At 45.5% G+C, this 14653-nt stretch overlaps 1 protein-coding gene across 2 annotated transcripts in view; it reads right to left on the bottom strand.

Annotated features, from left to right (window-relative positions):
- glra4a (glycine receptor, alpha 4a) overlaps nucleotides 1–11752 on the bottom strand; it is an 81262-nt gene extending 69510 nt beyond the window's left edge. The window contains exons 1-2 of one of the 2 annotated variants that reach the window (XM_052074949.1): nucleotides 11721–11752; nucleotides 4983–5133 (exon numbers count right to left, since the gene is read on the bottom strand). In XM_052074949.1, the coding sequence (XP_051930909.1) occupies nucleotides 4983–5011 (29 nt within the window). In that variant the 5' untranslated portion in view covers nucleotides 5012–5133; nucleotides 11721–11752. Of the gene's footprint in view, nucleotides 1–4982; nucleotides 5296–11720 lie in introns of those variants that run through there. The other variant, XM_052074948.1, reaches the window with a different exon arrangement.
- Nucleotides 11753–14653: the final 2901 nt, after the last annotated feature.

Genomic DNA, 14653 nt, shown 5'->3' with positions numbered 1-14653 from the left:
AGCCCGAAGGGCATAACCAGATATTCAAAATGGCCGAGCGGGGTCTTAAAAGCAGTCTTCCACTCGTCACCTTTCCGGATGCGAACCAGGTGGTAGGCACTGCGTAAATCTAATTTTGAAAAGACTGTGGCTGACTGTAAAGGGGCGAAGGCGGAGTCTAGCAATGGTAGCGGATACTTATTTTTTACTGTGATGTCGTTCAGACCCCGATAATCCACACACGGTCGCAGGGATTTGTCCTTCTTTCCAACAAAGAAAAACCCCGCACCTAACGGCGATCGCGATGGTCTAATTAGACCTGCAGCGAGCGAGCTGTTGATGTATTCCGTCAGTGCCTCGCGCTCGGGTTTAGACACCTGATACAGCCGGGAGGTTGGCAACGGAGCGCCCGCCCGCAGGTCTATGGCGCAATCGTAGGGTCGGTGCGGGGGCAAAGAGCGTGCGCGATCCTTGCTGAACACTTGACGCAAGTCATGATAGCAGTCTGGCACTCCGTCAAGGCAGATAGTTTCGGGGATGTCGTCACCGGCGCGTTCGTGCTGCCCTACGGCTGATCCTAAACAACGTTCATAACAGTTCCGGCTCCAACTCTCTATTGCCGGACGCTCCCAGGAAATTACGGGGTTGTGAGTCCTGAGCCAGGGCAAGCCGAGAATAACCGGAGCGTTACGGCACTGCAATAAATCGAACCGTAGATGCTCAACATGGTTACCGGATAATTTTAGTTTTAGTGGTTCTGTTCTTTGCGTCACGACCCCCAGGAGGCGTCCATCGAGATCACAAACCCGCTTTTTATCGGCCAACTTCTCGACATAACAGCCCAGGTCGGCGGCGAAGTCGGTATCCATAAAACAACCATCAGCCCCCGAGTCTATCAGAGCCCTAACCCGCCGCGACCGGGGCCCCTCAAATATCTCCCCCTCGAGTTCCAGTCTCCCGGTGTGTCCCGGCCGGGAGTCAGTTCGCCGAGGCGTGGGGGACTCTGCGCGGGGTCGGGACTCACAGTTTTTGGAGGGCGAGGATGGGGAATGTTCCGGTCGGCTGGGAGCAGCATGAGGTCCTCGTTGACAGCTGTCAGACCGAGCCCGATCGTTGAATCGGCGCCGTCTCTGCTCCGGTCCAACGTTTTCGCCACCCAGCTGCATCGGCTCCTCCCCGCAGTACGTGGCACACCGGGACGGAGAACGATCACCTCCCCGCTCCCGGTTTCTCTCTCTCAGGCGGTTGTCCAATCGCAGGGAGAGCTCGATTAACTCCTCCAGGTTGGAGCTGTGGTCGCGAGTCGCCAGCTCATCCTTGAGTTCGGTGTTTAATCCACGGCGAAACAGTCCGCACAGCGCCCGGTCGCCGTAGCCACTCTGGGCGGCCAGAATCTGGAACTCGATGGAGTAGTCCGCCACCGATCGCCTCCCCTGGTGGAGTTCAAGTAGCCGGCCCTCAGCCTCTCTGCCCCGCACGGGATGGTGGAACACCCGGCGAAACGCCGCCACGAAGCCGTGGAATGAAGACCGGAGGCTCGGCTTCGCGTCGCTTGTCGCCATCGCCCATGACGCCGCCGGACCTGTCAACAGGCTCATAATATATGCCACCTTCGCGGCGTCAGTAGCATAGAGGTAAGGTTGCTGGTCGAAAACGAGCGAGCACTGGTGGAGGAAGTACCCACACTGCCCGTGCTCACCCCCGTAACGTGGGGGGTGTGGAAGCGAAGGCTCCCTCATCATTGTGGGAAATGATGCGGGTGCCTCAGGGGTGGCAGGACGAATCACGGAGGGAGGTGCTCTCCGTTCCTCCACCCGTACAAGACGGGGTTCGAAATCATCGAACCTGTGAGCCAGCATGGAAACCGCGCTGCTGATTTCCGAAATGGCTTGGCCCTGCTGACTTAACTGTTGCTCTCGGCAGGACAGAACGGAAAAAATCTTTTCTAAGTCTGCGGGATCCATGGTGGCCGGAGTATTCTGTCACGTTGTGCCCGAAGCGATAAAATGATCGCTTCGTGCACAACAAGATAATGAGGTGGATCCCCGAAATAGCAGACAAAGCAAAGGTGGTCCGAGAACAAATGGGTTTTAATACAAAACACAAAATACCCGTCCGGGAGCAACAAACAGAAAACGCTGGTCAAAATCAGGACCAGGAATAAAAGGAAGCAACAGAAAACGCTTGCGAGAAAACGGCAAGGATTATAGTTGGCAACAATAGGAATTAATAAGAGTAGATTTAACGACGCGCAATCACAGCCACAAGGCTACACAGCAATGAATAGATTAAGGCAGTAATCGAGAGAATTGGCTCGGGGTGGAATACTCCGGCAGTAAGTTAACTGCCCGAGCACAAAGATAAACCCTGTGTAATCAGTCCTTAATGGGTGACAGGTGTGTCGGCGGTAGGCAGGAAAAGTCTGCCCCCCTGCTGGCAAACACGGGACGTGACAGACGCAGCAAATTTACCTTTAGCCGGCAGCATTTCACAGTCTTCTTCTTCACATCTTCAGTGAGACTGGCGTGTTAAAATAGAATTGGATATATCTCTTTAAATTTGGTAAGTGGCATCCCCCGAAGAGCTGCCGGCTCCTCATTTAAAGTTATGATATGTAATGATCCAGCTGAGGTTCCTAAAAATGACCGTAACGCAAAAGTGCCAACGTATTCCAAATGTGAGCAATATTATAAATCTGGTTATTGTTCTTCATTTCTAACCCAAATATATTTTTTGTGTTCGTTTTGGATGAAAAGAAAGCGTAAAAGATTTTGGGATGAATGCTTTTTCTATTGCAGTGACATAATACCACACTGAACTGCCTCAATGTCTGAAATTTTGTGGAAGGAAAAGCTTCTTTTTCTTAATTCACACCAAAAACAATAACAAGCCCCCCCACCCACCCATTATTTTTCCGATTGCAAAAAGAATCCAAACATATTTTGTCTGCTACTTTAACCCATGTTAACAAAGAACATGATTAATTTTGGTTATTTTTCCGTAGTAAAAAATATACTCTTAGTGTTAAAATTTGTGTAATACTGTATATATTTTTTCTTTTATGAAATGTATGTTTAAAATTTAAGGATTTGCTCTTCAAAATTGTTGGCTTGTTAAAGTGTAAATACATTTGAGTTGAGTTATCTTCACATTTCTGTTTCTATTTATAGAATAGACACGCACACATACACACACACACACACAGTACATGTATAGCCCACCTGGAGTTTGCCAAAAGTTACGTAAAGGACTCTCAGACCATGAGAAAGAAAATGCTCTGGTCCGATGAGACAAAGAGTGAACTCTTTTGCATGATTGCCAGGCGTCATGTTACCATTTTAGAATGACACTGAAACGTAACATGCGGAAAAAGTGAAATGATGTGACTAACTTTTACATGCACTGTATATTGGATGAATTAATGAAACGGATCCCTTGGTTATTCCGAGCTGTAGCCTCTCAGCTAAACTTAGATATGACTACTACGCTTCTCCTCAACCACCGGACATGATTCTATTCTCTGACCCACGCAGACGTGAGAGGGCAAATGAGGATGAAAACGAGGAGGAAGGTAGAGACGGAAACAGCTATGGAATTAAAAACGAGGTGAGGCGTTGTGTTCCTGCCAGGTCGGCGGCTGCAGCTGCTCGTCGACACTTCTGACTGGCGGTGTCGTGTAGCTGCTTTGCTTTTAGGAGGTCTGACATTGGCTTGCCCTCAGTGCCTGCTTGTTGATATGCACACATACAGTATATACGGTAGATTAAAAAGGAAACAAGGAAAGGCCTTTTGCACCGATCGAACTCCATCTAAGTATGTCATAATAACCAATTACCACAAAGAACAACTTTCAGGTACAAATGTCATATATGTATGTATACAGTATATATATATATATATATATATATATATATATATATATATATATATATATATATATATATATATATATATATATATTTAGGCTAGACTAAATATGGTGGAAGACACAAAAGACCACGGCAGAGGTTTCACTAGACCAAATATCAGCAAAGTCACCCTTCTCTCTCTCTCTCTCTCTCTCTCTCTCTCTCTCTCTCTCTCTCTCTCTCTCTCTCTCTCTCTCTCTCTCTCTCTCTCTCTCTCTCTCTCTATGTGATGTATGTGTGTGTGTGTGTGTGTGTGTGTGTGTTTGTGTTTGTGTGTGTGTGAGGCTTTTCCTCGGCACTGCAGCAATTAGAAAGTGTGTCCAAAAGAGACGGGCTTGAACTGAAGTATTTTTTTTAAATTTTGAGGCATATTGTTTCCATTAAACATTGTTTGAATTTCAAATTCGAACACTTTTGGGGCATTCCACTAAACTGAAGTTATAGCCTCATGTATTTGATTTTCCTCAAATCTAACTGAACCAGGCTTCATCCATTTAATCCGAATGATCCCATTTAACATTTTTAACCATGCCATTTGTATGCTGGGAAGTCATTGATATTGTTTCTTTGGCCACTGGGGGAGAATTATCATATCTACAACTAGGGTGTATGCGAGCACATTACAGGGAGGGGGGTGCACGGAAATATTTCATAGGTTATTTTAAGTTGAGAATGTACAATCAGTATGTTTGGCAATTGACATGTGATCGATATCGAAAGCAAATGCCTTTGATTAAATGTTAGGTCAGGAAGCTTTTCAGATCCATTGTAGCTCTTCTTCTTTGTCTTACCATCACCCAAAAAGGGTGCAAAAAGCAACACAGACAGTTAATCATGTTGATGAAATGAAAGCTTCATGTCCAAAATTTGAGATGTACTTTCAGGTTTTCCACTGTTGAGATTTCACTTCATTTATTCTTTATACGTTGAGCATTAAGGTTAGCAATTACAGCTAAAGCTGTGTAACTTGAGTCACCACAAGTGCCAAAATGGCTGCTGTGAATCAGTCGACACATCTCAAAAGCATGTTGAGGTGCGATGAGCGGTTCAACATGGGTGCAATTTCACAAATAAGTTATTTGTCAAAATATGTACCTGGAAAATTCTGCTGATTTTGTCAGCATTCATGTCCTCCTCCTTCAGGCTGACACGCTTGGATCCTCGAAACAACAAGACATAGCTATGCTCCATGGTTGCGATAGGTACCTCTTGTAGTATGCTGGTAATTCTCATTAGCCTACAGAACCTCCGGGTCACGTAAATACAAACAATTAAATATAAAAATCTAATTCAGTCAAGTGGCCCGTTTTTCCGTTTTGGATTTTTGATCTGAGCCTAAAATCGAAATATGATAAAACAGGCATATATTCATTTTTCATGTTGGATTAAGAAAACGAAAAACAAAATTATCAGTGGGCGGCCCGGTAGCCAAGTGGTTAGCACGCCGGCTTCACAGTGCAGAGGTACTGGGTTCAATTCCAGCTCCGGCCTCCCTGTGTGGAGTTTGCATGTTCTCCTCGGGCCTGCGTGGGTTTTCTCCGGGTGCTCCGGTTTCCTCCCACATTCCAAAAATATGCATGGCAGGCTGATTGAACACTCTAGATTGTCCCTAGGTGTGAGTGTGAGTGCGAATGGTTGTTCGCTTCTGTGTGCCCTGCGATTGGCTGGCAACCGATTCAGGGTGTCCCCCGCCTACTGCCCGAAGACAGCTGGGATAGGCTCCAGCACCCCCCGCGATCCTAGTGAGGATCAAGCGGCTCGGAAGATGAATGAATGAATGAAAATTATCAGTCTCTTTTTTAATTTTTTGTTTTCGATTGGCAGTTGAAAAACGAAAGAACGAATTATACACAGATTCGTTTGGCCCGTGGCTCCAGCATCCTCATCCTTATCATCACTCCCAGTCTCTTCAGTTATACAAAAAGCTTTGTACAGCAGTCTGTGCTGTTTATCACCTCGACATACTATCCTTGAAAATTTCAAAAGTCACTTATATTGAGACCAGGAACAGTGTTGCTGTGTGGGTTCTTTTGATAAGATTCTAGTAAAAAATCCACTCTTCCCCCTTAATCCACATACCAGCGATACTTTTATCATCATGTCCCCCATCCGTGATTCAATAGTGGAGTCTCTCAGGTCGAAAACAATCTGATCTGAGACCTCTGCTCTCCTTTTGGTAGGATTTTGAATATGTAACAATCACAGAATATGATAAACCATTACTGATGCTCTCTGAACCGAAATCTGAGGGACACTGAAGTGTTTCTTGACACTTGAAGCAAATTCAAACTCCATTTCTCAGATTTTGTGTGACTATTAGGCATTTTCCTCGGTCATTTAAATGTCTGTGTTGAATTTGTAACGAGTTTTAATGAAAAGAATCGAAAATGACTGACTGTATTCATTAATTACACTTAATATTTGTGGTTGGGGGTGGCTGGTTAGTATAACCACCTCACAGTGCAGAGGTGCAGGGTTCGATTCCGGCTCCAGCCTTCCTGTGTGCAGTTTGTTCTCCCCGTGCCTGCCTGGGTTTTCTCCGAGTACTCCGGTTTCCTGCCACAGTCCAAACATGATAGGAACATGAATGGCAGGCTAATGGAGCACTCTAAATTGTCACTAGGTGTGAATGTGAGCATGAATGTTTGTTCGTCTCTGTGTGCCCTGCGATTGGCGAGCCCGAAGATGGTTGGGATAGGTTCCAGCAGCCCCAGCAACCCTTGTGAGGATAAAGCAGACCGAATAATGAATGAATGAATGAAAATACTCTCGTGTATTACAAAAGTGTATAACTGAAAATTGGAGGGTCAGAGCTGCATTGATATATATACAGATACAAATTCCCAGGTTGTTGCAGCCGCCGGCATAAAATGAAAGGGGGGGGGGGGGAGTCCCAACTGAGCTAACCATCCGTCTTCATGCATTACACATCCATTCAATTTGTACAGCCAGCCAGGCTGCCAAGAACGCAGCCCATCCACAAGAAAAGGTTTTGACAGGGAGAGACACACAAGTGATGAGTCAGACAGCCAAATCATTGGAAGATTACAATGTCACACAAGCACAATATTGGCTCGGCATGCCATTCACGTAGCGGAAGAATCTCTTGTGAATCCCAAACACGCACGTCACTGACGCCGGGCTTGCAAAGAGCCAGAGGAATGACAATAACTACATGCTGTCATCATTACATCTGTTTAGGTTTGTTCATCTTTTGGCTTTTTTTTTCCACCCCCCGTGATTTACTTAAACTTATATATATGTGGCTGGATAGCTCAGTTGGCATCGGTTTGGGAGACGGTGGTTCGAATCCCGCTTGGGGCAAAAAATGAGCACATAACACCATCCAGTGTGGGTCCTCGGACAAGATCCTTCACGCTCATGCCTACCTCATACAATGATGAGAGACAGTAAAATGAATGACATGCCGGCTCAGAGGTCGCCCGGGCAAACAAGGTCTGCGTCAGGTGCTGGGGAACCAGAGCACCATGATGAAAAATGGGCTACTGGAACAAAGCGGAGATGGGCGAGATGCGATAACGTGGCTCTGTTGGAATGCTACTGCTCAAGAAACCACAGTCAGAGGGGTTACATGCAGAGAATGTGGGCTAAATGGTTACTTTGAAACCCACAGTCACGGTTGACCACGAAACAACTAGTAACTCAGTGTTCCAACATCCACAAACGGCAACTGCTGTCACAACTTGAGATTGATGAGGTACAACGCAGGTTCCATGGTGAAGGGCCCCAGGCTGCCAGATCAGAGGAGGAGGTCATACAAGAGATTGGGAGGCAAGCCCCAATGAATGCAGATGATGAGATTGGGTGGCGAGCCCCAATGAATGAAATGCTGAGCGAGGCAGCAACTGACCTGAAAGCTAAGATCATGGCGAGAATGAAAGCTGGGCAACCTAGAAACCGATTACAACGGCTATGTGAAGTACCATCTGAAAGTCTCGTAGACAGTGTGAATGCAGCACTGAGGGCGATCCCTACCGTAACGATCACAGAAACCAATGAGCTGATATACGCTTCAGCATCAGTGATCCTGGAGACTCTGGGCTATAAGAGCAACCATGGAAGCCATGATATACGTTACCCACGTTGGAAAAGACGGTTGGAGGCTAAGATCAAGGCGGCCCGGAAAGATGTGAGTCAATTGTCGGAGGCCCAGAGAGGTGTGATGAAAAGGCCGATACCCGAGAGGTACATCCAGATGACCATACCTGAAGCACTCGAAACTGCCAAACAAAGGCTCCAAGCCTTGTCCAGTCGCCTAAAGCGCTACACGAAAGAGAATGAGGCGAGACGAATAAACAGGCTGTTCGCAACACAACCTGCGAAAATGTACGCTCAGTGGCAGGGTCCTAACAACAGAGCTGACCCACCAAGACTGGAAACTGAAAGGTACTGGAAAGGCATATGAGAGGAGGTTGCACATAACAGCAGTGCACAATAATGGCTGGTGACCCTGAGAGAGGAGCACAGCAACCTCCCTGAACAGAACCCAGTTACCATAACAGTGGCAGACATACAGGAAAGAGTCTCAAATATGAAGAACTGGACAGCACCATGCCCGGACATGGTCCACACCTACTGGCTAAAGAAACTCACAGCACTCCATGAGCGCCTAGCAGTACAAATGAACCAGCTGCTGAGGGATGGGACTCACCCAGAATGGCTAACCGAAGGGCGAACGATCCTGATCATGAAGGATCCCTCGAAGGGTGCAGCCCCATCCAACTATCGGCCAATAACCTGTCTCTCCACAACATGGAAGCTCATGTCAGGCATCATTGCGGCTAAGATAAGTGGACACATGGATCAATACATGAACGAAGCGCAGAAGGGCATTGGTAGAGATACCAGAGGAGCCAAACGTCAGCTCCTGGTTGACAGAACAGTCGCACAAGACTGCAGGTCCCGACGTACCAACCTGTGCACAGCATGGATTGATTACAAGAAAGCCTATGACTCGATGCCACATACATGGATCACTGAATGCTTGGAGTTGTATAAGGTGAACAGGACCCTAAGAGCCTTCGTTGCGAACTCGTTGAGGATGTGGAAAACCACACTTGAAGCCAATGGCAAGCCACTTACCCAGGTGTCCATCAAATGTGGCATATACCAAGGCGATGCACTCTCCCCACTGCTGTTCTGCATAGGACTGAACCCCCTAAGCCAAGTAATCACCAAGACAGGCTATGGATACCGCCTCAGAAATGGAGCTACAATCAGTCACCTCCTCTAATGGATGACATAAAGCTGTATGCCAAGAGCGAAAGGGACATAGATTCCCTGATCCACACAACCAGGATCTACAGCAGCGACATCGGGATGTCATTCGGGCTTGAGAAATGTAGTCGGATGGTGACTAAGAGAGGAAAGGTAGTCCGCACTGAAGGGGTCTCACTCCCTGAAGGAACAATAGCAGACATTGAGGACAGCTACAAGTACCTTGGTATACCACAAGCCAATGGTAACCTCGAACTGGCAACAAGGAAAGCGGCTACGGCCAAATACCTCCAGCGAGTGAGGCAAGTCCTAAGAAGCCAGCTCAATGGCAAGAATAAGACCCGGGCAATAAACAGCTATGCCCTGCCAGTGATCAGATACCCTGCAGGAATAATAAGATGGCCAAAGGAAGAGATTCAGACCACGGACGTTAAGACCCGAAAGCTCCTAACCATGCATGGAGGGTTTCATCCCAAATCCAGCACCCTGAGACTGTACGCAAGCCGAAAGGAAGGAGGCCAGGGACTAGTGAGTGTGAGAGCCACTGTCCAGGATGAAACATCCAAGCTCCATGAATACATCAAGAAGGCTCCAACGGATGACGTACTCAGAGAATGTCTCAGACAATGGGGAACAGAAGATGAGGCGCTGGAAGAGGGACAATCATGGGAGGACAAGCCCCTACACGGGATGTACCACCGGACCATAACTGAAGTGGCTGATCTCAAGAAGTCCTATCAGTGGCTAGAGAGGGCTGGCCTGAAGGACAGCACAGAGGCACTCATTCTGGCTGCTCAGGAGCAGGCCTTGAGCACCAGAGCCATCGAGGCCCAGATATACCACACCAGACAAGACCCAAGGTGTAGGTTGTGCAAAGAGGCACCTGAGACGATCCAACACATAACTGCAGGGTGCTGGCAGGGAAAAGCCTACATGGAACGCCATAACCAGGTGGCTGGCATAGTCTACCGAAACATCTGTGCGGAGTATGGACTGGAAACCCCAAGGTCAAAATGGGAAACACCTCCGAAGGTGATGGAGAATGACAGAGCGAAGATGCTGTGGGACTTCCAGATCCAGACTGACAGGATGGTAATGGCGAACCAACCAGATATCGTGATCATAGATAAAGGGCAGAGGAAAGCCGTTGTAGTGGATGTAGCGGTCCCAAGTGATGGAAACATCAGGAAGAAGGAACATGAGAAACTCGAGAAATACCAAGGGCTCAGAGAGGAGCTGGAGAGAGCCTGGAAGGTAAAGGTGACAGTCGTGCCTGTGGTGGTCGGAGCACTCGGGGCAGTGACCCCCAAACTAGATGAGTGGTTGCAACAGATCCCGGGAACAACATCGGACATCTCAGTCCAGAAATGTGCAGTGCTGGGAACAGCAAGGATACTGCGCAGAACCCTCAAGCTTCCTGGCCTCTGGTAGAGGACCCGAGCTGAATGAGGGACGGACACCACCTGAGGGGGGGTGAGACGAGGAATTGTTATTATTTTTTTTATATACATATACATTTATTTTTGTGCTTACAAACACTTCATTTTTCTTCTTTCTACCCCCCAAATTTGCTGCTGTAGACTGTAAATTTCCCCAGTGTGGGACAAATAAAGGATATCTTAATCTTAATATGATGACTAATAGAGAGGGAGCAGGAATACTCATACTCAATGCCAGGGGTGCCCACACTTTTTGGACCTACTTTTTTTTAAAAGATCTACTTTTCGATCAACTAACCTCCCGGGATCTACCATTACCAGTACGCACACGCACGCGCACACACACACACACGCACGCATGCACGCCATGATGAGAAACAGCCTGAAACTGAGGCATGCAATGCACTTTTGCAGCCTGTTTAACTATTGTAGCTCACACGTACCATTTTGAAGTGCTTCCCTGGGCCCTACTAGATTCCTATTCTTTGCCCGTGCCTTCGGTGAATTGTACACAAAGCAAACTCTGAATGAGAATAATGACGATAAAAGATAGACCGCAACAACTCTGATCACAAGCTGCAATTGCAGACTGCTGAGCGCTAACAAATTCCGGTGACGTAATCACGCGCCATCGTAAATTCAAGATTTACCTGCTTTATTTTTAAAACATTTTTTTGTGAAAATGAGACTGATAGGATGATTACGGTGCAGCGTACATTAACACAAAAAAATATATTACTAACATGTACAAAGACACACAACTGGTTGTTTTGTTTTTTTTCTCCTCGACACTCCTCGCATCTACTTGGGACCTGTATTAGATCTACCGGTAGATCAGGATCGACCTAATGGGCACCCCTGCTGTATGTTATATTTTGTAAACTCACAAACATCAAAACCTGAGCAAGAATATCTGTGTCTGGATCACAACAAAAATTGAATTACTTCCATAGATCCAAAATACAATAATATTTTTAAACGTTTTGTGAATATAATTATGCCCTGAGAATTGGCGACCTGTTCTAACTGATCCCAAATACAGCAGATCCCAAGTCACAAACTTTCAATTATTTAGTGCTTTTAAAAGATGGACTAACCACTCTGACTCTAAAACAAGCACAAGACATTTTAAAGCAGTAAAACTTGTATAACTGACCTTTACTCCAAGTGCTACACATTGTCAAAGAACACTACAACAAACACACAACAAGTCACTCCTTCAACAAGACCAAAAAATACAGCACATCGACCGTGTTTATTTTCCCTCTGTGTACGTTTGTCCTGTGACAAGATGGGCATGCCCGGATCCCTCCAAGCAACTGTGCCACACACTCACACTTAACCTGACGTGTGAGGTACTGTATTTAAAATGCCGGCCCGGATACATGGACATGCTAACTTTAGCACAAAGGTCAAATTTACTGATAAACATGAATATATGTGACACAAGTTAAACGGGCTACTGAGGGAAAGGTCAGAAGGGAGCGTGTTGGAAGGCTGGCTGGACAGGCTGATGATTTGTTTTTGTGCGTCTTCCTCCACCAGCAATTGAGTCGCATCGCTTACACCACTCACGGCCGCGTGTATGAGAACGTTAACAGTAGAAAAGATAAATCATGAAAGTAAATGAAAGCACTAAACGTCCGCTACTACAACCTTTGAATTCGGGAGGCTGGTCAAAGTACAAATGCTGTTGGGATTTCAAAACAATTTTCCACGCAACCATCCATTTTCTAAAGTGCTTGTCCGATTAAGGTTGTGGAGTGAGCTGGAGTCTATCCCAAAAGGAATTTAGGCTGTAGTCAGTAAATACAAATACAGTAACCCTCTACACTCACATACAGATGGCTACGAGCAATTTATTGTATAAATTGACCCTAAGGCGGACAGCAGACTGCACCAGTTTTGGTGTAGCCCAGTTTTGATCTGACAGACATGTCGCTTACTCTTGATGCGTCGTAGGACATGTAGTGTGAGACACACAACGAGCCCAGACGCCGCACGACCACAACGAGGAAAGTGTGTCATATCAGAATTTTTGTTTGTCTCGCCACATAGTGTGATATGTCCTATGTCATCCATCGATTGTTCTTTGGCATCGACCAATAGGAAGACACACAATATGGTATACAGTATTTAAAAAGTGACTTGGGCAAAAGTGGAACTATTGGAGAATATACGTAACCTTTCAACTCATGGTATAGGTTTACGAACTGCAAAGCTCGTAGCTGGTTTGCAAACCTGGTAATTTCACGACCTGAAGTTCTTTTTGGAGAACAGACACAGTCCATACAACCCTCTTCCCACCATTCAGGAACGGGTCCCATACTTTTTTTTTTCCTCCCCCGTTTCAGAACAAAGAAACAAAGCACATGCGGATCATGGCTCATGTGACATCTCGCCCTGTTCAAGACAGAATAATATTCATTAGGCTGACGGTATGGCCGTCGTGAAGTTTAACAAGGCCATAATATGCATGTTTTTGGAATGTGGAAGGAAGCTGGAGTACCGAACCATACTATCAAGGGAAGAACAAAAACCAATCTGGATTTAATGAGGCCAATGCCGATATTTGGCAGAATAAAATTCTGATGCCTGAATAAAAGGCTGATTAATTAACAATAAATATACACTATATCTCTAAAGATTTGGATTTTCTGCAGAAAATATGACTGTTTTGAAATACTATTGTAATGTGTTACTGTGTTTACAAAAAACAATCAACATTTCTTGCCCATTTTTGCAGATTTTCAAAAGCTAATATCAGCAAAATAAATCGGCTTTCCAATTAATTGCTTGGGCCCTACTAAGTATACTTATACTTGAGTACAGAGCCACCCAAGTGCTGCTCCATCCCATCTAAAGACATTATTATCTGCTCACAAGTAGCAGGTGTGCTTTGGTAAGTTTCCTTTTTTATTTTTTCTATTAAATTACAACACCATTTTACAACCGTAGCTGTGTTGACTTGAATGCACATTTTTATGGCAATTAGCCATTTGTGTCGCTTTCCCACAACCTAATTAGCTGTAGAAGCCTTTTCCTCACAAACCCAAATGCGAAAGTACATTGCTGTAATGTATCTGTAATATGACTGAAGTTGTTCTCAACACTTGTCCTATTTTCCACACAAACGCCCGGGATGCTCACCATGACAAACAACAAAAATGCCCCAGCTGGTTTTCCTTTTTATGGCAAATGTGTGATGTAAATGCATCGAATACAAGGCTACCAGAAGCAGGACAGGGTGAAGAAATCTTCCTGATTGTAGTTTTTTTTCATGAATGTATTCTAGTATTGGCTCATTTTATTTATTTATTTATTTATTGGGAGGCAGGTGTGGGTGGGGGGGGGGGGGGGGGTTCTTTTGAGTTAAATATGCTTCTGATTAATCATGCATTCTTAGACCCTGACACATGATTCACAACAGTTTGAAACAAAGGCAGTATGGAGTCTGTGGATTTTTTTTTAACTTGTGCTATCCTTAGTGACTCCCCAAAGTTGACCACTTGTTGTATTTGTCAGGCTGAACAATGTTGAAAAATAATGTCATATTGTTTCCCCCTATATTGGGATTACGATTTAATCTGCAATTATTTTTTTCAAGGTCTTCTTCCTACATGTCTTGAACAAACAAAGGCAATTCATTAATCTCTATTACGATAAACAATATCAAATTTATTATACATGGATTTTGGTGTCATAGGATAGACTAAAACATATGCAAGTGAACCATACATTAATTTAAAAAAAGACACTACTGGTATTTATTGACTTCAGTTTGAATTGTTACCTTACTAATAAAGGTTTCCTTCTCTTCTCTAAACAATTTGACTTGCGGTCTTCTAAGCATTCACTGCGACAGCAAAATTCGGACAAACAAATGTGGTGTGAAAATAAGTCAGTAAGTCAGACTGCAAAGTCGGTGGTGGTGTAGTGGTACACATGCTTTACTGTACTTGTGTGCAGGAACCAGGAGATCAATTCCCACTCAGTGGCGTTGTGTGGGTGTGAGTGTGAATGGTTGTTTGTCTCTATGTGTCCTGCGACTCACTGGCGACCAGCTCAGGGTGTAGTCTGGCTTCCGCT

The sequence above is a fragment of the Hippocampus zosterae genome, chromosome 1 (assembly GCF_025434085.1).
Source record: "Hippocampus zosterae strain Florida chromosome 1, ASM2543408v3, whole genome shotgun sequence".
Taxonomy (NCBI): domain Eukaryota; kingdom Metazoa; phylum Chordata; class Actinopteri; order Syngnathiformes; family Syngnathidae; genus Hippocampus; species Hippocampus zosterae.
This window is presented reverse-complemented; position numbering and strand designations above follow the sequence as displayed.